Source organism: Phalangium opilio, unplaced genomic scaffold (assembly GCF_054372755.1).
Source record: "Phalangium opilio isolate 3A_F unplaced genomic scaffold, DU_Popi_V2 ptg000082l_1, whole genome shotgun sequence".
In the NCBI taxonomy this organism is placed as follows: Eukaryota; Metazoa; Arthropoda; class Arachnida; order Opiliones; family Phalangiidae; genus Phalangium; species Phalangium opilio.
This window is the reverse complement of record NW_028324189.1, coordinates 13,035,680-13,055,701: the sequence shown is the minus strand read 5'-3', so window position 1 is coordinate 13,055,701 and position 20,022 is coordinate 13,035,680. Positions and strand designations below refer to the sequence as shown.

The 20,022-nt window shown below is 33.1% G+C and overlaps 5 protein-coding genes across 8 annotated transcripts; 2 read left to right on the top strand and 3 right to left on the bottom strand.

Moving 5' to 3' along the window:
* Window positions 1-1,955: 1,955 nt before the first annotated feature.
* vib (phosphatidylinositol transfer protein vib) lies at window positions 1,956-6,991 on the bottom strand. 2 transcript variants are annotated; one of them, XM_089848877.1, is made up of 9 exons: window positions 6,883-6,991; window positions 5,545-5,575; window positions 5,169-5,332; window positions 4,996-5,095; window positions 4,840-4,917; window positions 4,016-4,102; window positions 3,868-3,945; window positions 2,857-3,075; window positions 1,956-2,242 (listed from the first exon to the last, which is right to left on the bottom strand). In XM_089848877.1, the coding sequence occupies exons 1-9, from the start codon at window positions 6,897-6,899 to the stop codon at window positions 2,198-2,200; spliced, it is 819 nt and encodes a 272-aa protein (XP_089705003.1). In that variant the 5' UTR covers window positions 6,900-6,991; the 3' UTR covers window positions 1,956-2,197. The 2 variants fall into 2 exon arrangements, with proteins under 2 accessions (XP_089705003.1, XP_089705004.1); XM_089848878.1 differs by having other exon boundaries at window positions 4,022-4,102.
* Window positions 6,992-7,447: 456 nt separating this feature from the next.
* On the top strand, window positions 7,448-8,557 carry LOC149651809 (uncharacterized). The gene is made up of 2 exons (XM_089848879.1): window positions 7,448-7,931; window positions 8,174-8,557. Exons 1-2 carry the CDS (start codon window positions 7,448-7,450, stop codon window positions 8,308-8,310), a joined length of 621 nt encoding a protein of 206 aa, XP_089705005.1. The 3' UTR covers window positions 8,311-8,557.
* Window positions 8,137-10,251, bottom strand: LOC149651808 (uncharacterized). 3 transcript variants are annotated; one of them, XM_089848875.1, is made up of 4 exons: window positions 10,181-10,251; window positions 9,897-10,033; window positions 8,955-9,748; window positions 8,137-8,438 (listed from the first exon to the last, which is right to left on the bottom strand). In XM_089848875.1, exons 3-4 carry the CDS (start codon window positions 9,734-9,736, stop codon window positions 8,327-8,329), a joined length of 894 nt encoding a protein of 297 aa, XP_089705001.1. In that variant the 5' UTR covers window positions 9,737-9,748; window positions 9,897-10,033; window positions 10,181-10,251; the 3' UTR covers window positions 8,137-8,326. The 3 variants fall into 3 exon arrangements, with proteins under 3 accessions (XP_089705001.1, XP_089705002.1, XP_089705000.1); XM_089848876.1 differs by having other exon boundaries at window positions 9,897-10,008; window positions 10,181-10,230; XM_089848874.1 differs by lacking the exon at window positions 10,181-10,251 and having other exon boundaries at window positions 9,897-10,158.
* Window positions 10,252-10,469: 218 nt separating this feature from the next.
* On the bottom strand, window positions 10,470-14,286 carry Cdc2rk (cyclin-dependent kinase 10). Its single transcript, XM_089848873.1, has 12 exons — window positions 14,082-14,286; window positions 13,933-14,005; window positions 13,621-13,795; window positions 13,481-13,562; window positions 12,691-12,811; window positions 12,493-12,622; window positions 11,377-11,500; window positions 11,241-11,290; window positions 11,064-11,153; window positions 10,934-10,986; window positions 10,760-10,853; window positions 10,470-10,676 (listed from the first exon to the last, which is right to left on the bottom strand). Exons 1-12 carry the CDS (start codon window positions 14,178-14,180, stop codon window positions 10,649-10,651), a joined length of 1,119 nt encoding a protein of 372 aa, XP_089704999.1. The 5' UTR covers window positions 14,181-14,286; the 3' UTR covers window positions 10,470-10,648.
* A 1,476-nt stretch (window positions 14,287-15,762) lies between these two features.
* Window positions 15,763-18,186, top strand: LOC149651806 (kelch-like protein 22). Its single transcript, XM_089848872.1, has 2 exons — window positions 15,763-15,921; window positions 16,049-18,186. The coding sequence occupies exons 1-2, from the start codon at window positions 15,911-15,913 to the stop codon at window positions 17,877-17,879; spliced, it is 1,842 nt and encodes a 613-aa protein (XP_089704998.1). The 5' UTR covers window positions 15,763-15,910; the 3' UTR covers window positions 17,880-18,186.
* Window positions 18,187-20,022: the final 1,836 nt, after the last annotated feature.

Genomic DNA, 20,022 nt, shown 5'->3' with positions numbered 1-20,022 from the left:
GAACAACGTAGTTTCCTCCATGGTTTATTACATCAATACACATTAAACACGCGACAAAAGAAACAAAAAAAATGAATTAATTAAATTAACACAATTTAAATTTATGTTCAACACGTTTTCTCTCTTAACAATCGCATAAAAAAAAATTAAAATTAAAATCTCTCCAAAAATTAATGCCAAACAATCATAAAAGGCGGCAAACCTAACCCCCAAGATGGCCGCCATTTCCAAATCATCATCCGCTTGCTTATTTCTTTACAATACACCGATAGCGGTGGAATTAGCTTGAAAATAAAATGACTCGTAAAAAGCTAGGCTTAATTTCGCTAAAATTTAATTATACCTATATAGGAAAGTCGGCTTAGCTTTTAAGCTAAGCAATTAATGGAGAGCAGCCATTAAGGGGTCAGATTTACCTATTTAATTATTTATTTATTATACACAAATCCTTCACTATTGTTTGGCATTTTTTTATTATTATTTGTTTGTTTTTTCTTTCCTTCTTTATTATAACATTTTTAAAAGTTTATTTATTTATTTATTTATTTTACATCACGTTAAATTGTCTAGTCAACACAGATGGCCAGGAATGTTGACAATTTATTTATTTAATATTTATCGCTAAACCTAATTAATATAAACGTTTCTTTTAATTAGGGGGGGATTAATAGTTAAATAGATGTAAATTAATTATTCTGCAGCAAAATGACTCAGTGAAAGATGATTTTTTTATTATATTTCTTTTTTTTTTATTTCACAATCTCTTTTTATTTTTGGCCTTCCTCGAGAAATTTAAAAATATTAATTAAGAGGGTTAATTGGTAAATAATTAATTAATTTACTTAATAAATAATTAAATGCCAATTAGGGTTATAGTAGGATTTGCTAAGAAAAAGGCTGACCAGCAAGCCAAAACATAATTAAATTGTAAAAGGATTAAGCCTCATGGGGGAAACTACATTTTAAACCCGCTAGAAATTAATTTATTTAATTAAATTTATTAATGAATTAATTAAATTAATTTAATGAAATTTTTTATTTCATTAATTAATGAATCAATTAAATTTATTCATTAATCAATTAAATTTATTCATTAATCAATTAAATTTATTCATTAATCAATTAAATTTATTCATTAATCAATTAAATTTATTCATTAATCAATTAAATTTATTCATTCATTAATTAATTAAATTTATTCATTCATTAATTAATTAAATTTATTCATTCATTAATTAATTAAATTTATTCATTCATTAATTAATTAAATTTATTCATTCATTAATTAATTAAATTTATTCATTCATTAATTAATTAAATTTATTCATTCATTAATTAATTAAATTTATTCATTCATTAATTAATTAAATTTATTCATTAATTAATTAAATTTATTCATTAATTAATTAAATTTATTCATTAATTAATTAAATTTATTCATTAATTAATTAAATTTATTCATTAATTAATTAAATTTATTCATTAATTAATTAAATTTATTCATTAATTAATTAAATTTATTCATTAATTAATTAAATTTATTCATTAATTAATTAAATTTATTCATTAATTAATTAAATTTATTCATTAATTAATTAAATTTATTCATTAATTAATTAAATTTATTCATTAATTAAATTTATTCATTAATTAATTAAATTTATTCATTAATTAATTAAATTTATTCATTAATTAATTAAATTTATTCATTAATTAATATCAATCAATTAAATTTAATTTCAAGTTTGTTTGTTTGTTTGTTTGAAATGTTTGCGTGATTATTTTAGACGGATATTTGCTTTTAAGTTCCGTTTTTGTCTTTTGCAATCTTTGATGTTTAATTATTTATTTATTTGTTTGACTTTAATTATAATTAATAATTTAACAATTTGTTAAAATTAAAAAGAAACAAAACAGGAAAGGGGGGTGGGGGAAAGGTCAAAAATTGCACTAAGTATTTTATGAGGTAGAGACAGACACCTCATTTATTTTCCCTAAATTAATTATTTAATAATACAATTACTTAATTTTTAATTTAAAAAAAACATGGTGGGGGTTTGTTTGTTTTTAATTTAAATTAAATTAAATTAAATTGAAGAACTTAATATTTAACAAAGATGAGTAGCTGGTAAGGGTGAAAAGGACAATAATATAGGATTTGAGGAGTGGCACAAGCATTTTGGTCATGGCTGTGTGGTCAATCTTCACTTTTAGTTCCTCTAACGGTGCCTTTTTGTCGTTGCTTCGTTAAAATAAAATAAGGTGTTAAATTAACGAGGTCCGCAAAAAGGAATTAAGGCAGGGTTGCCACGGAATTTTCCCTGACCTTTTTCTGAGTTTTTCCCTGACCTTTTTCTGAGATTTTCCCTGACCTTTTTCTGAGATTTTCCCTGACCTTTTTCTGAGATTTTCCCTGACCTTTTTCTGAGATTTTCCCTGACCTTTTTCTGAGATTTTCCCTGACCTTTTTAGGCCGAAAGTGTGAATGTTTACAGCGTGATTTAAGTGCTTATAATTAAATGAACTCTCTACATTAAGTTTTCCAGTGTATTTGTTGTACCAAATTGATTAAGAAACATTTTAACTATAATTAACAGTCTAAGAGATTTTTTAAAGGCATTTACTTTACAAAAACAGTTCTAGACAGCATTTTTAAGGATTGCTCTAGAGTTTTCTGTGTTAAGAGAGGATGTGGAGAAACTTTCATTACTCTTCCAATAAAGACTTATCCCCAGAAATTTTACCCACTAAAATAAAATTCCCTGACTTTTCAGCCCATTTTTAAATTTCCTGACTTTTCCAGGTTTCCCAGGATTTCCAGGTACTGTGGCAACCCTGTAAGGTCTTTATAATTACCTCATCGAGCTCCCTTTTAGTCTTTTCTTCAAGCTCTCTAATGTCCTTCATTGTTAGCCCGTGCCAATGATCTATCCAACAGAATACTTGCCGGTGGAAGTTGAGAAATATTCTTCGCTCCGTTTTTTGAATGAAAGACTCGACCCTATTTTGAAGCCCAAACCATTTAAATTCCACCGTTACTAACTTATAAGCTGTCATGACTGGATCCACTGTTGCCTAGAACCATTCAGAAATTAATCACTAATTAAAAAAAAAAAAAAAAACTAACTAGACAGGGTTCATATAACTTTTGAAAAACAAATTTCCCTGAGTTTTCCAGGTTTATCCCTTATATGGAGTATCCCATGGGGGGGGGGGGGTAAACATGACTATTACATAATCAAAGGACATCCCCGTATCTCTAGTAGAACCAGAGTTTTGAGCCTCCAAAGTTGCGTGTAATGTTAATCCCATGGAGGGAATGTTCACGAACACTTTGCTTAATTACTCGGCCCCTGTTTGACGAAATCCCAAGTGTTTAGTATGGTTGGATTGGGGACAAATAGGACTATAACATACTATAAGGACATCCCCCTATCTCTATTATAACCAGAGTTATGAGCCTCCAAAGTTTAGTGTAATGTTAATCCCGTGGAGGGAATGTTCACGAACATTTTGCTTAATTATTCGGCCCCTGTTTGACGAAATCCCAAGTTTTTAGTATTGTTGGATTGGGGACAAATAGGACTATAACATACTATAAGGACATCCCCCTATCTCTATTATAACCAGAGTTATGAGCCTCCAAAGTATAGTGTAATGTTAATCCCGTGGAGGGAATGTTCACGAACACTTTGCTTAATTACTCGGCCCCTGTTCGACACAAATTTCCCTGAATTTCACTAAAAAAATTCTAAATTTCCCTGAGTTTTCCCCTGAGGTTTTGTCAACTATTTATTTCCCTGATTTTTCCAGGTTTTCCAGGTTTGTATGAACCCTGCTGGATTGATTAATAATAGAGCAGCGTACCATCCATTTTCCCTGTAAAGGACCTCTCCCTGTTTTAGTCGACTTGAATTTAGAAGGATCTTCCGATTCTTTGTAATCCTGTTAAAATAATTAAAGGAAACCCTTCTTCAGAGAGTATATCTTTGGATAACTTGGACCTAAAACCTACTGGTACCCTGCTCTCGACTGCGTCATTGGCAATATCAATGTAGGTGACTTCCCTTTGCTTTAGTTTTTCAGGAGGCAACTCATGGGCCTGTTAAAAAAAACAATTAAAAATCAACCTAGTCTAAACTATTATGGGTCACGGTTTAGGGTGGGCGAATACTCGTCTAAAACGAATAATTCGATCGAATATCGAGACGAATAACCAACCGTGTCTCGGTATTCGTTTGAACCCATTTTTACTATTCGAACGAATATCGAATACCGACTTTACTATTCGATAAATATTCGACAACCTGCAATTTCCTTCGCAAAGGGCCAAGGCCTAACTCTGCTATTTTAGGCACCAAGATGTGTACAAAATGTGAAATATTAACCCCTAAAAATATACTTTCACTAAAAGCATAGTCATTTTCATTTTCGAATAAATATTTTGTAAAAAATTGTTACTAACAACCTCTTTTAGTACTTCGCCAATAGCAGGCCTTGATATTCCACAAGTATTCGCGAATAATAGGCCTAATATTCGCGAATAGTAGGCCTAATATTCGCGAATAGTAGGCTTAATATTCGCGAATAGTAGGCTTAATATTCGCGAATAGTAGGCTTAATATTCGCGAATAGTAGGCTTAATATTCGCGAATAGTAGGCCTAATATTCGACGAGTATTCGATAAGACTATATTTTTGTTAAACCTAACTATTCGATATTCGATTAAAAAATCATTATTCGTCTCGGTATTCGATAAGAAAATTTTTGGGTATTCGATATTCGTCTCGATAGTAAAAAAAGTGGTATTCGCCCATGCTTAGTCACGGTAAATATTACATTTTCTTGATCCCCTCTATCTGCGCAATGCATTGTTTCGATACAGATAAAAAAATTATTTTTCATATAATCTGGATTCTGAAAACAATTAAATTCATTTCATTAACACGTGATAAATGTATCAATGTCAATTAACAAATTGAAATTTTCCCTCACCGTTATAACTGTTTTGCAATAAGGATAGGCATTCCACGCCTCCTCGTGAATTTCTAAAGAGCCTTTAGGTGCTAATAAACGAATAAATGCTGGAACTTTGCTATAATTTTTTAAATATACGCATTTGAAAATACCGTTTTATTTTTTAACTGCGATATTTTTAATAAATTTACCTAGCTAAGTGATAAATTTTATATGTATACTGGCCAGTAGTAAATTTGCCATTAAGCAGGGGGACATTATCAAATGGTTCATTCTTAATGACTTCAATCCCTTCACCTCCGCCCGTTTCATTTTTACTCGCCTCAGCGACAGAGTATAGCTGTCCAACTTGATACTATTACAATTTTATACAAATATTACAAAATATTCCATGATAAAGACCTCAGCAATATCGTAATTTTAATTTTTAAGCTAGGGGTTAATCTTATCTAATAGAGATAGCTAACGTATCCGTAGTTAAACTTATTGAAAAGGCAAAGAGAAATAGGAGGTTTATCTAGATTATTAGCCACGTGTAGGATTCATGAATAAACATAAAATTATTACCTCTTCTACCGTGATTGGCAGGACAACTCGGCTATATTAACAAAGGAAATTAATTTATCAATTTAATAATTAGAATTAGATTAATACTTCCCCAATTAGGTCAATTTATAAACCTTAAAATGTCGGCAAAATTGAAGAATACCACCTGCTCTTCCAAACTTAATAAATCATATACCAAATGAAAGGTCACGCCTTCCTCTATTCATTGCACACCATTATAGTGAGCGCAAACAATAATTAACATTAAAAAACTAATTATATATATAGCAGTGTCAAAGGCTTTGCCAGGACTCGCTGTGATGATACACGCACGTCCGTTACAAAAAAATTAATATAAATATAGCTTCAAACATTCGAAGTTTCAGTGATCAAAGAATCAAATTTTTAAAAATTCAAAACGCACCTAACCAAACCAAACCTAACCTAACCAAACCTAACCTAACCTAACCTAACCAAACCAAACCTAACCTAACCTAACCTAACCTAACCTAACCTAACCTAACCTAACCTAACCTAACCTAACCTAACCTAACCTAACCTAACCTAACCTAACCTAACCTAACCTAACCTAACCTAACCTAACCTAACCTAACCTAAAATTTATGATTTAAGGTAATGGAAAAGGTGGCAATAAAAAAGGTAATTAGCCATAAAACATATTCTATTTAGTAAAATTTTGGAAAAGGGGAAATTTATTCAGTTGATAAAACTTAATAATAACAAAAACAGGCGCACATTTAGACGCCCATATCACAGCGAGTCCCGGCAAAGCCTTTGGCACTGCTATATATTTAATTAGTTTTTTAATGTTAATTATTGTTTGCGCTCACTATAATGGTGTGCAATGAATAGAGGAAGGCGTAAGCTTTCATTTGGTATATGATTTATTAAGTTTGGAAGAGCAGGTGGTATCTATAACTAAATTAGAAGCCCTTTTTTATACATTACTTAAAGATATAATAATAATAAAAGCCTTGAAACCCTTTCACTGATTGAAAACGAAATATAAACGGTACTTCAAAGTCAAACGAATCAAAAAGATAAATTGAAAACTATAATTTTTTAACCGTACATAAACTTACACAGTGCATTTTGTGTATGATCAAACTAGATTACGAAGCCAAGTCTTAAAAACGTTACGCTTCTCAAGGGCTTGGCCGGCTTGTAACTTTTAACGCGCCAAGGCTTAGCGAATAACATTTTTGATAACACGTGCAGAGATTAGGATAGATTTCGCGGATATTTAAATTGGTTTAAAGAAACGTAATATGAAAAATCACTCCAAACTACAACAAATACCACCAAAAAAATTCGTAAATACAGTAAAAATTTACTCACAACTCTTTTATAATCATCCCGCCTGCAGAATGGAAATTGTGTGGGATTTTGTGGGAGGAACACTGGTTAAGGATGATTCACCTTGATTGGTCTAAAATCGTTCTTGCGTCACAACATTCAAATTGCGTAGAGGTATAACACTATTCGCGCGAAGCCTTGTTGAAAAATGACAGATTGAATGAATGTATTCTTGTAGGCCAAAATTGGCCAGTTTTTTTTTAACTTCAAAGAATGCCGCGTACCCGTCCCAAACAGCTGGATGACTAGATTGCCAGGTTGTGAATAATTTTACCTTCTATATCCACTAAAATACAATAAATTTCATAAACGTAACGTGGCCTTCCCGTTTCAAATTTTTTTTTTTTGGGACTAATCTGGGGCATTCCTTTCTAAAAAATGTTGTAAATTAAATTGGTTCAAAGAACCAGGCTGAAACTAAGTGCCTATTTCATAATGACACGATTACGATTAAATAATCTACCTATGACTATGACGAAATATTAATTCAGTATTACAAAATTCAATCTCTATCTTCTGCCTAAAATATACTAAAAACGTGCCAACTATGAAAAACTTTACTCAATTCTGGAATTTCGCGATTATTTTAATCATTCTTGAGAAATTGGAGGAAAAAACATACGTATATTGTAATACAACATTACACGAAACATTTGACGGCAAAAATCCGTCACTACCTTCACCAATTATGATGAAAAAACATTATAGTAAACCCATAAACACCATTGATGAAAAAGAAAGTGTAAAAAAATTATTTAAAGACAAAGAGAAGAAAAATTCTCGACATATTCAAGAATTAGCTAATAGGGAGATGGCGAAACTTATAGAAATGAACGAATCCCTGATTGAAAGGGTCAAATTAAGACTAACTAGGTCACAGGACGCCAAATGGGCTTCGCTCTCATTCAGTTTTATTTGCATTTTACTACTTTTTGGAGTTTGTTACTCAAAAATGTGGAGGGAATATCATTCAACTGCTTCCCATCAACCTTTGCCCCTTTTTATGATAAAGGAAAGAGTTCCTTTCCTTGGTAGGTTGTTTTCGGTGGAATTCATAAACGTCGGACGCAATGCAATGCAATTTAGTACAGGCAAGGACAGGGCGTCGTGCGCGAACGTCTGCCTTTTGCGCACGACGCCCTGCCCTTGCCTGTACTAAATTGCATTGTGTTGCGTCCGACGTACGTTTATGAATTCCACCTTTGATTTAATAAAAGTTCCAATAAAACTCAGAAGTATTTAAAACAAATTATATTTTTATTTCGGTCTACAGAAGTAATTAGGCGAAAAATAAGACTCTTGAAACAACTTCAAAAACAGAAGAAGAATAATTCCGAGGAGCTAAAACGTTTAATTCTACAAAATGAAATGTACGAGATGGAAACACTGGCTAAGCGCCTGGAAGACTAATATAGGGGTGTAAAACTCAGAAAAACTCAACTTCCTCCTGATAACTAACGGTGGCGATATAATCAACTATTTCTACAACTTCCTGAGTTACAGACTGTAAAGTTTCCTGTAGCAAATTGTCAGCCAATCTAGAAACAAATGTACATAAAATATTTTTGTACGATACTTTTTTAGTTTTTACCCAATTTATTTAAATGCCAAATTTAATTTACTAATTAAAGTATCAAGTTTAAAATTTTAAATAGAATTATATGAATTTATTTATTTATTGAGCCAGAAGTGGTATGAGACTAGAAGTAAAGAGCTCTAGCATTAGTAGTAGATCCTGGCACTAGTGAACAAATTTGAGGATTTTATGCCACCGCTTCCCACGCGCCTACACTAGAGAGAAAAAAATTTGTCGAGTTCCAAAAACATTTCCTACCCCCTTCCCCTCAACCTAAAGCCGCGGAACACGGACGCGGCTCCTTGAATCTAGTTCGTCCGTCTACCGCCGCGAGCCTCTCACGTTTTGGAGGGAAAATTAAGAAACTGCTACCAGAGGGCCAACCGTTGTTGTCTTATCAAGAATATTCACTTTCGCCAAGTGAAGAATTTGCTTAGCTCAGTACTTCTGGTCTCATCTCACTTCTGATTGAACTTACCTATCAAGTAGCTCTAACTTTATTCCTGGTATTTTCAGCTTGGTTTCACAAATCTTAGAATTATGACTCATGATTTGTTTCAACTTATCTTCAGGCAGTGTGAGGCATAATGGTTTACAAGACTTGGAAGAACTTTCTTGGGAATGGGATAGACTTAAAGTACATGAACTTGAACTTTCTTCAGACTCTAATTTACGTATTTGCTTTCTAACTGCTTTTAATTTCTTTCGCTTCGTATTCATTTCATCCACCTTATTTTTCCACTCAATTCTTTCCATTTCGAATTTAACGTCATTTATTAAATTATCAAGTACTTGGTTTTCTAGTTTGAGCATTGTTGGAGACACTCTTAGGACATCTGCCTTAACTCGAGGTTTTACAACTATTTCCTTTTTTATTTCAGGCTGCTTTGTTCGACTCTTATGTCTTAAGTCTTTCATTTTAACCTGTACCGTTTTATTTTTCATGTTCAAAGTTTGTATGGAAACCGATTTAAGTTCTGGTTTCGTTTGTTCACGTGTTTTAGGTTTAGCAAAAGTCTCAGTTTGTGTTGGAACAGTTACAGTAGTTGTATGCTTGATAATTTTTGGTACATTGGTTAGCTTAATATTGTTCTTTAAACAGTAATCCTCCCATTTTAAATTATCTTTAAGTCTATCCACGGAACATTTAGCTTTAAATTGAATATATTTCAAGACTGGTTCTGTTAAATTCGTTATTTTTAAATCTCCCAAACATAGTTCAAACGCTGAAGCCAAGGCTGAAGAATCCGTTAGTTCCATTATGGGCCAAGGCTTAGGAAAAAAGTTTAAATTTACCTTACAATTTCGAATTATTTTAAAAGATTTTTGCAATATTGACGCGAATAAAGTACTTATTTTACTTAATAACGTATAATTACACTTAATTTCACTTTAAAATATCAATTTTACGTATACTTACTACTGCAGTAGACCAGGCACGGAATTGGAAACATTTAAAAATGGCGGCTTCACCTACAAGAGTTTGGTCACGTGATTCAAACGCGGAAGCCAATTAGCCAAGGCTGAAGAATCTGTTAGTTCCATTATGGGCCAAGGCTTAGGTAAAAAGGTTAAATTTACCTTAAAATTTAGATTATTTGAAAAAACTTTTGCAATATTGACGCGAATAAAGTACTTATTTTACGAAATAACATAAATTTACACTTAATTTCACTTTAAAATATCAATTTTACGTATACTTACTACTGCAGTAGACCTTGCACGGAATTGGAAACATTTAAAAATGGCTTCACCTACAAGAGTTTGGTCACGTGATTTATGTATCCAATACAATAGAGTAGTGTCGGTAGAGGGGGGAGTAGACTGTGTATCCCTCCCTCTAGGCGCGCTTTTGTAAGAGGGGATACTGTACGCGCCTGGTAGGGGGGATGACACTTAGCTAAGAGATAGAAGGGTATGACGTTTGCATACGTAGAACTGACATTACTCTATAGGAAAGTGCAAAAATGTAAATAAACAGAGCTATTTGAGATATGGTTGTTGTACAATTTTTATTCTCATTTCATTTTATACGAGAGTTTAAAAAAAATATTATTCAAAAACATGATTAATGTATAATTAATTCATTGGTGAATTTTAATTAGTTCAAACTGATGATTAATGTATAATTAATTCATTGGTGGATTTTAATTAAATCAATAATTAATTCAATTAAATCAATCTTGGAATAGCTTTTCCCCTGAAAAATAAATTAAAAAAGGGTAAATTCAATCTAATTTGCATAAATAATTAAAAAAAATATTAAGTTATTATTTAATTAACCTGTCATCTGGTGCAGGGATGGAATCATATTCACTACTTTTTCTTTTTAAATTACGATGTTGTGGAAAGGATGGCATTAATTCTGGTTCACAAGCTATTTAAATGTTAATTAGTAATTAATTAGTTTCTGGCATGTTTTTTCTTAATCTACTAAAAAATTAAGAAAACTCTTACGTAATGGTTGTTCCTTAAAATAAGAACTTAAAACGCATTCTTCCGCAGTTGCTCTGAAAAAGAAAACGATTAAAATTAATTGATTAATTAATTATAATTAAAAAATATATATATATTTTGTTAATTATACCTTTTCTTAGGATCATACATAAATAAAAAATTTAATAATCGAATTCCAGCAGGAGACAACCATGTAAAAACATGTTTAATATTGTTGTAACTAAAATTAATAAAAATAAAAATTAATAAACAAGGAATTTAATTAATTTTCAAGGGATTTGAATATTAATTTAATTTAATTAATTACGGTTGATGTTTAAGGGTAAAGTTTTCCAAAGCTGGTAAACTTGAATATCCCTAAAATGATAATTAATTATTTTTAATCTAATAATGAAATTAATGATTAAGTTTGTTTTAATCATTTAATTAATTAATTAACTTACAGGCCAAATATTATCATTTGGAGTTCCCAATAACTCTATAATGAGTTCTAATTGGTGCAATTCAGATCTTCCAGGTAAAAGAGGTTTGTGCAATAATAATTCACCCAAGATACAACCACAAGCCCTAAAATTATTAAATACTAATTAAATTAATCAACTTAAATGCTAATTAAATTAATCAACTTAAATAATAATTAAATTAATCAACTTAAATGCTAATTAAATTAATCAACTTAAATAATAATTAAATTAATTAAATTAATCAACTTAAATAATAATTAAATTAATTAAATTAATCAACTTAAATAATAATTAAATTAATTAAATTAATCAACTTAAATAATAATTAAATTAATTAAATTAATCAACTTAAATAATAATTAAATTAATTAAATTAATCAACTTAAATAATAATTAAATTAATTAAATTAATCAACTTAAATAATAATTAAATGCTAATTAAATTAATCAACTTAAATAATAATTAAATGCTAATTAAATTAATCAACTTAAATGCTAATTAAATGCTAATTAAATTAATCAACTTAAATGCTAATTAAATGCTAATTAAATTAATCAACTTAAATGCTAATTAAATGCTAATTAAATTAATCAACTTAAATGCTAATTAAATGCTAATTAAATTAATCAACTTAAATGCTAATTAAATTAATCAACTTAAATACTAATCAAATTAATCAACTTAAATACTAAATTTACTAATTAAATTAATCAACTTAAATACTAAATTTACTAATTAAATTAATCAACTTAAATACTAAATTTACTAATTAAATTAATCAACTTAAATACTAAATTTACTAATTAAATTAATCAACTTAAATACTAAATTTACTAATTAAATTAATCAACTTAAATACTAAATTTATTAATTAAATTAATCAACTTAAATTCTAATTAAATTAATCAAACTTAAATTCTAATTAAATTAATCAAACTTAAATACTAATTAAATTAATCAAACTTAAATACTAATTAAATTAATCAAACTTAAATACTAATTAAATTAATCAAACTTAAATACTAATTAAATTAATCAACTTAAATACTAATTAAATTAATCAACTTAAATACTTAAATTAAATGAAATCTTACCACATATCAATGGCTGTAGTTTGGGTTTTTCCTTGGAGTAATAATTCCGGAGCTCGGTACCATAGAGTTACAACTCTAGGTGTCATAGGTTTCACCGGAAGACCATATTTCCTTGCAAGCCCAAAATCAGCTAAAAACAGTAGTTAAGTTATTGAAACCCAATTCAAGACCGTCTATTTCTTAGGCCTATTTTTTTACCTATTTTTAAGCATCCTTTATCCGTCAATAAAAGATTAGAAACTTTCAAATCACGATGAACAATGAAGCTTTTGTGAAGGTATTGAAGTCCATGAAAAAGCTGAAGCATGATACATTTCACCTTGAATAGAATTTTTAAAAGTTAATTAACAAAATTTTATTTTCTTTAACATTAAGTTTGTTAAGTACAGGGTTCATACAACTTTTGGAAAACAAATTTCCCTGAGATTTCCAGGTTTTTTCCCCCCATATACTTCCCTGAATTTTCCAGGTTTATCCCATGTATGGAGTATTCCAGGTTTTTCCTGTATATGGAGTGTCCTATGGAGCAAATGTTAACGAAGGAGGAGGGGGGGGGCAAATATAACTATTACATACTCAAAGGACATCCCCGTATCTTTAATAGAACCAGAGTTATGAGCCTCCAGAGTATAGTGTAATGTTAATCCTATGGAGGGGATGTTTATGAACATTTTGCTTAATTACTCGGCCCCTGTTTGACGCAAATTTCCCTGATTTCCCTGAATTTTACTAAAAATTCTAAATTTCCCTGAATTTTACTAAAAATTCTAAATTTCCCTGAATTTTACTAAAAATTCTAAATTTCCCTGAATTTTACTAAAAATTCTAAATTTCCCTGAATTTTACTAAAAATTCTAAATTTCCCTGAATTTTACTAAAAATTCGAAATTTCCCTGAGTTTTCCCTGAGGTTTTTGTCAACTATTTATTTCCCTGATTTTTCCAGGCTTTCCTGGTTTTCCAGGTTTGTATGAACCCTGAAGTATTACTTGAGACTCTGAGAAAGGGCTTTGCATATTGTCTAAGAGACTGGCTAGATCTTGTTCACAATATTCCATAACTAAAAATATACTAATAACGTAGAAAATAGTTAGAATTTACCTTATTAAATGAGTAATTAAATATGCACCTGTCTAAACTTCGTCCAACAACTACTTCTTTCAGATTGACAATGTTTTGATGGTTTAGATTTAGTACAATGTTTATTTCTCTTAGGCCACTGACAGGAACACCATCCTTTTCCCTTTCCATCCTCATCTTTTTCATGGCCACAATTTCGTTTGTTCTGGTATCTCTGGCCCTGTCTTTATATATAGAAATTTAACTTGTTGGTGTTTGCTAATGTCATTCTACTCTAATAGACTAATGGCACCCCATGTTATTTCCCCATAGAGTTTAATACAGTCGAAGGCAGAGGGCTGCCATTACCCTATAGACTTACAAACAATCCCATATGTTCCTTCTCCAATACGATTCAATTTCTCAAACTCCATGACCAATCTGCACTTTCCTAGCTAAAGTAAGTACCGAGTAAAATCAGAATTTATGTAATTTTTAAATGCACATTTTAATGTCAGTGCAAAAAGGTACCATATCTTGTTCAGGAGTTTCAAAGGGCTTCAGTGTTTTAAACGAAGTTAAAACGATTCGCCTATCAGCATTAGTTGTCTCAGATTTCTTGACGGACATTCTGAACTTTAATACTAAGGATGACAATTGAAAGTATAATAATAATAATAATAATAATATTTAATTCGCCGGCAACGACAGAGCGAAGCCTACTGCGGTGGTAAGCCTACAAAAATTTTATGTTATGTATTTTTTGTTTTAGGAATGGAAATAAGCAAGGAAAAAACTGGACACAAAATAGAAATTAAAACTGTCCACTTTATTGGTGGCTTATTTCCACTCCTGAAACTAAACGTCCTTGACCATTGAGTTGAGAAAATTTCCACTAGAGTGGCGTTTGCGTTAACCTGCCTATTGGGGTACGTGGGACACTTTTGAAAACAATGGGACGGAGACGGACAGCTTCCAAGTTTATCACACGATGGTGGCGCCATCTCGAAGCCCAGATAAGAAATGTATAAATACATGTATTCTTGAAATCAGTCAAATTTCCCGCCTTTTCTTTTAGTTCCCTTGTTTGCACCGGGATGGCGCCACAAGCGTGTGATATAGTTAATTTGGTCTTCCCGCCTTTTCTTTTAGTTCCCTTTCAAGGTTTCAAGGTTTCTTTATTGCCGTATAAAAAATACACTCTATTTGTATCAGGGCGGCTCCCTCTAGAGACAGGGGAGCTCAGCAATTAAAATACAAAAAATACAATAAATTGTAATAAAATGTTATAAATGGAATAAATGTAAGAAAAGGTAGAAAAGTTTTTTTTTTTTTTGTTTTTTTCTTCTTTTCTTCCTTTGGTACCAAACTTATCACAGGGTTTCCCTTTCTTAGGAACCAAAAACATATCACAGGGTCTTTTCTGTTTGCTTTTATGCTTGTTTGCCTTTTTGTTTAGGAACTAAACGTATCACAGGTTATTTCTTCTTCTCTCTACATCTTCTTAGGGACCTATGACCGCCTGGTCAATAGTTAAACGTGTGGCATCAGTAGTAGCAGAAGTATATAATACTTCTCTTCGAGAGAAGTGTACCACAACGCGGGGTAAGTGTAACGTCACTCTTCCCAACATCGGAACATTTAGAGCAAGGTTACTAAACCGAATCACATACACGATAAATAGTTCCCTTATCATTACTCTATTAGCGCTTAAATATTTGGCACGACGCGCTTGTGCATTTTGTCCCACGTCAAGACGAGGTTTGTGGGATGATTGCTGGGGATTTAGTGGCAAACAACTATTGAATTCACCTTACGGTGCGATGCCCATCTGAAGTTTGATGAGCGGGGAAGCAAACTAAAAGGGTGAGCTTGGGAAGAATGACGTTACATAACTAAAGCATTAAGAGGATACAGAGTGTCATCCTTCTTCTATTATCCCCTTCTGGTAGTAGTGACAGTAGTACTAGCAGTATTAGTAGTGGGATCCCCAGTCTGGGACCTTTTCCCTCGCCATTGCGCCGTTAGACCCTTTCTTGCACCGGGATGGCGTCACAAGCGCGTGATATAGTTAATTGGGTCTTATCAAAGAAAATATACGCTCCGTGTATCTTCTTTGGTCTTATATCCGATTCCTAGCGGATGGATCATGAAAGATCACTCTAGTGGTAATTTTCTCAACTCAATGTCCTTGACGGCCTTCATCATTGACGTCATCAAGAATTTTAAAATGCAAACTAGTAAATAGAAAAAATGGACGATTCTTCGTTTATATTCTACGATTTCTAATTAATTTTCGGATTTAATTGTAAATAATTAATATTTTTATGAAAAATTAAACGATCTCTCATGCCTCGTTGATGACAAAATTGTAAGTCTTATTTAAATCGAGCATTAGTTTAACTGTCATTATATTTTTTATATGTCATTTCCTGTATTGCTAAGCCTTGGTAGTTAGGGCTAACGTATTATTTGTTTACTTTTCCATTGTTTATCAGTTTTCAAAAGGACGAAATGAAGAATATAGGAATGAATCTAAATACCTGTCAATTTGAGTCACCTTCTCACATGGGGACTTTATTAAGTGGCCTAAATGCGCTTAGAAGCAAAGGATTACTTCTTGATATTACATTAGTAGCTGGTGGAAGTTCATTTAAAGCCCATAGAGTGGTTCTTGCGTCTTGTAGCGATTACTTCAGAGCAATGTTTACCGACGCTATGAAAGAAAGCAAATTAAGCGAGATATGCCTGAATGGTGTGTCTGCTGAAGGCATGAAATATCTACTAGACTATGCTTATACCTCTAAGCTGGCTTTAAGCTTAAGCAACATTCAAGATGTGCTTTCAGCTGCCAGTCACGTTCAACTATTGGCTGTTGTTGAGGCTTGTTCTTCTTATTTAGAAGAACAATTAGACATTGATAACTGTGTGGATATTGCCACAATAGCTGAAACCTATTCTCTCCGTCCTTTACGCAAGAAAGTTTATCGTTTTATGTGTAGCAATTTGAAACAGTTTTCTCAAACTGCCGAATTTCAACGTTTGGCTCCTTCTCAATTGGAGCATTTGTTGGAATCGGATTTCCCCGTTAATTGCCCCGAATGGGAAGTGCTTCATATAGTTTTAAGATGGATAGAGACTAGCCCTCACGAAAGACTCAAATTTTCACCTCAATTGGCGCGTTACGTCAATTTTGGTGATATCTCAACTTGCCACAGAACTGAATTATACAGATCAAATTTGTTAAAGTGCCTTCTCGCTAGTAGTCCTCTGATTAATAAAATTTGGACTTTGACCGAAGCGAGTTATCTCAACCCTCATCAGTCTAACAATAATGACTCCTTAGTAAACTCAAGGGGAATGGAAATGTCCTTACTCAAAGTTGGAGGTTTTGGAATCTCCGGAGTTACCAATGAAATAACTTACTATTTACCAAGCGTTGGAAAATGGCGATATCTGACTTCCATACCTCATGTCGAACAATGTAACTTTGGAACTGCGGTGTTAAACAATGAGATTTACATAGTGGGAGGATGTTTTAACCAGAGTCTTCAAGAAAATGTGCATCCATTTGGCTTTAGATATAACCCAATGACTAATTCATGGTCAACCATGGCTCCTATGCAAAAAGAGAGGTGTCGGTTTTCACTTTCCGTTGTTGGTGATTCTCTGTACGCTGTCGGTGGAGTTGGAGAATCAGGGGAGATGGAAATCCCCGAAGAATCAATCCCTTGCGAAAGATACAACTCAAACACGGATAGTTGGTCTCCAATTGCTCCTATCCCTGGATCCAGAGCCCAACACTCGGGTGCATCTTGGAAAAAATACCTATTTATCTCGGGAGGCTTGGAACAAGATCTGGTTTTAAATTGCTTATTGAGATACGACACAGAAACTGACCAATGGGAAACGAGAGCTCCTATGTTAACTCCAAGAGCCGATCACTCTATGGTGTGTTTCAAAGACAAATTATACATTTGCGGTGGATGGCACGAAGATGAAGCTACTGGAACCAGAGTATTAGTGGACTCGATAGATTGTTATAACATTTACGGAGACAGTTGGGAGGTTGTGACTAACGTGCCTACCCCTCGTTATCACGCTGGAATTGTTGTAATAGGACCCTGGCTGTATATTGTAGGTGGTTTCCATAGTGATACGACTTTTGACAGAGCTAGTGGGGTTGTGGAATGTTATAATATGGAAACGGGGGTATGGAGTGTTGGAGCGCATTATCCTCAAGATATTTGGGAACATACTTGTTGTACTCTGTTTGTACCTCGCTGCAGAGATGATTTGGAAGTGATTGCTGATAGGAGCTTGTTGTGATACTAAATAAAAATTAAAAAATTATAACACATTCGCATAAATTAAAATTTTACTTACTTGTGATTTTTTTTTTTTTTTTTTGATATATTAATACCAAGAGATTATTTACACGATGCCATAATTATAATGCAAATTTATTGATTTTTTTTTTCTTTGCATGAAATGGGGAACTCATTCTAAATTTAATAAGTACCGTTGTTAAGTCATTTATACGACACTTATGTAATATTACACTCAAACAAAACATTACTACTGGTTATAATTTGTCTGTAAAACTATTGTAAATAAAAATAACTCAGTTTATAAATAGTCTGCTTATTTCTAGTTGTTACTTGTTAGTCCAAGCAGCTCTGCCGATATTTGCTCTCAGGTTTCAGTATAATACCAAAAGCCCATCAAAGTTCTGACATGGATAAAGAATGCGCGTGAGGAAATTTGTTTTCACTCTACAGGATAGGCAACTCCCTATCTCGAGCGACAGAAAATTCTGTATATACTCTGTAACAACATCGGTTGTCAGCAAGCGCAATGCTAGGTCTCTATGTAACCTAGCTTTGTGCCTGCTGACAAGAGACGAGCCTCGAGCTAAAAAGTTCGCGTATATTTTAAATCCTGAAGATCCTGAAGTTTTTTGTCTCTTGACAGCACGTACAAAGCTAGGTTACATAGAGAACTAGCTTTGCGCGTGCTGACAACCGATCAGACTATATACAGAATAAGCTGTCGATCGAGATAGGGAGTTGCCGATCCTATAGCGTGAAAACAAATTTCCTCTCGCGCATTCTTTATCCATGGTTTTGATCTTTGATAAGAGCACCCTAAAGTGGCGCGACTTTCAAAACGTCACATGCCACGTGCTCCTAACAGGAAACGTGGCGTGAATTGTTACTATGCAAAATAAACTTGTCCGGGGCAAAGGTTATGCGTAGGAACATAAAAAACCACAAGGTCATCTTCCTAAATTAGTCTAAAATTTGAAATGAGACGTTTTTTATTTTACAAATAGACCTATCTTTTTAAACAATTACGATTTATATCGTATGCTATATAAAGGGGCTTCATTATTATCGATTAACTTATTTAACGACAATTTAATTAAGTTGACATCATGAGATCTGCGCATTTCTTCGTATTTCTGGGTTTCATACCTTCATTTATGAGCATCCCCCATATAGAAGTGTCATCGACGGCGATCCCCGTGAAAGAATCCGAGATACCAAATGCTACTTTGCCAGCACCTGTAAACGACTCTCTAGTCAGTCGTCATAGCCACGATGACAAACACAAACACGACTGCCCTTTCGGTCATAGTGATAACCCAATTTTCTTGACGGACAAAGAGGACCCGACTAAATACTTCAGATGCCAAGATGGAGCCTCAATCCTTTTTCAATGTCCGGCGGAATTGAAATTCGACGTCTACGTAAAAGGATGCGTCTGGTTTCTGACTAAACCTATCGAAATCCCTTCGCCCAGTCCAACTCCGTGTCCTCACGTCACTCCAAAGCCAACAACGCCTCCACCACCCAAATGCGGCTGTATGAAACCCAAGCCTCCGACGACAAAGCCAACTCCTAAGCCGTGTGGCTGCCAGACAGCCAAGCCTGCGGTTCCGACGCCCTGCTCGAATTCAACCACTCCTTGTCCAGTAGCACCGACTCCTGCACCATGCAGTTGTACGACGCCCAAACCAACTACTACATCGGCTCCTTGTAACCACGGCGATTCTTGTACTTGTAACATGAAACCTAAACCAGTTCCTACCCCAGCGCCTTGCAACCACGGTACTCCTGACCCGTGTCAAGCCAAGCCTGGCCCAATCCCCGATGCGTACACCACGAAGAAACCCGAGAAGTTGGCCGGACGACCTACGACTGTCTCCGCGATACCTAAATGTCCAGTTGATGACTCTAACAATCCCGTTTTCATTCCGCACCCAACGGACCCGTCAAAATTCTACCAATGCAGCTGGGGAGTCCCCTTTGAATGCCAATGTACACAAGGTCTTGTGTTTTTCGTCGGAGTACAAGCTTGTGGATGGCCCAATCCCCTTGGTTCCGCATCCGATGGAATTAATTTTGATTGTTACGAGAACAAGAGCCAATCCTTGGTATTAGCTCACACGTCGGACGACCATAAGTTT

What these genes read in the sequence shown, in the direction of transcription:
- Cdc2rk (XM_089848873.1), bottom strand. Translation starts at nt 14,180, where the DNA reads ATGTCCGTCAAGAAATCTGAGACAACTAATGCTGATAGGCGAATCGTT. An exon ending in TAAAGGATGCTTAAAAATAG is followed by an intron (nt 12,623 to 12,690) that starts GTAAAAAAATAG and finishes TACTGTTTTTAG; the next exon opens with CTGATTTTGGGCTTGCAAGG. An exon ending in TTTACCCTTAAACATCAACC is followed by an intron (nt 11,154 to 11,240) that starts GTAATTAATTAA and finishes TATTAATTTTAG; the next exon opens with TTACAACAATATTAAACATG.
- LOC149651809 (XM_089848879.1), top strand. Translation starts at nt 7,448, where the DNA reads ATGAAAAACTTTACTCAATTCTGGAATTTCGCGATTATTTTAATCATT. An exon ending in GGAAAGAGTTCCTTTCCTTG is followed by an intron (nt 7,932 to 8,173) that starts GTAGGTTGTTTT and finishes TTCGGTCTACAG; the next exon opens with AAGTAATTAGGCGAAAAATA.
- LOC149651808 (XM_089848875.1), bottom strand. Translation starts at nt 9,736, where the DNA reads ATGGAACTAACGGATTCTTCAGCCTTGGCTTCAGCGTTTGAACTATGT. An exon ending in AAGTTAGAGCTACTTGATAG is followed by an intron (nt 8,439 to 8,954) that starts GTAAGTTCAATC and finishes ATTTGTTTCTAG; the next exon opens with ATTGGCTGACAATTTGCTAC.
- vib (XM_089848877.1), bottom strand. An exon ending in AAAATTTATCACTTAGCTAG is followed by an intron (nt 5,096 to 5,168) that starts GTAAATTTATTA and finishes AAAAAATTATAG; the next exon opens with CAAAGTTCCAGCATTTATTC. An exon ending in ATTGCAAAACAGTTATAACG is followed by an intron (nt 4,918 to 4,995) that starts GTGAGGGAAAAT and finishes AATTGTTTTCAG; the next exon opens with AATCCAGATTATATGAAAAA.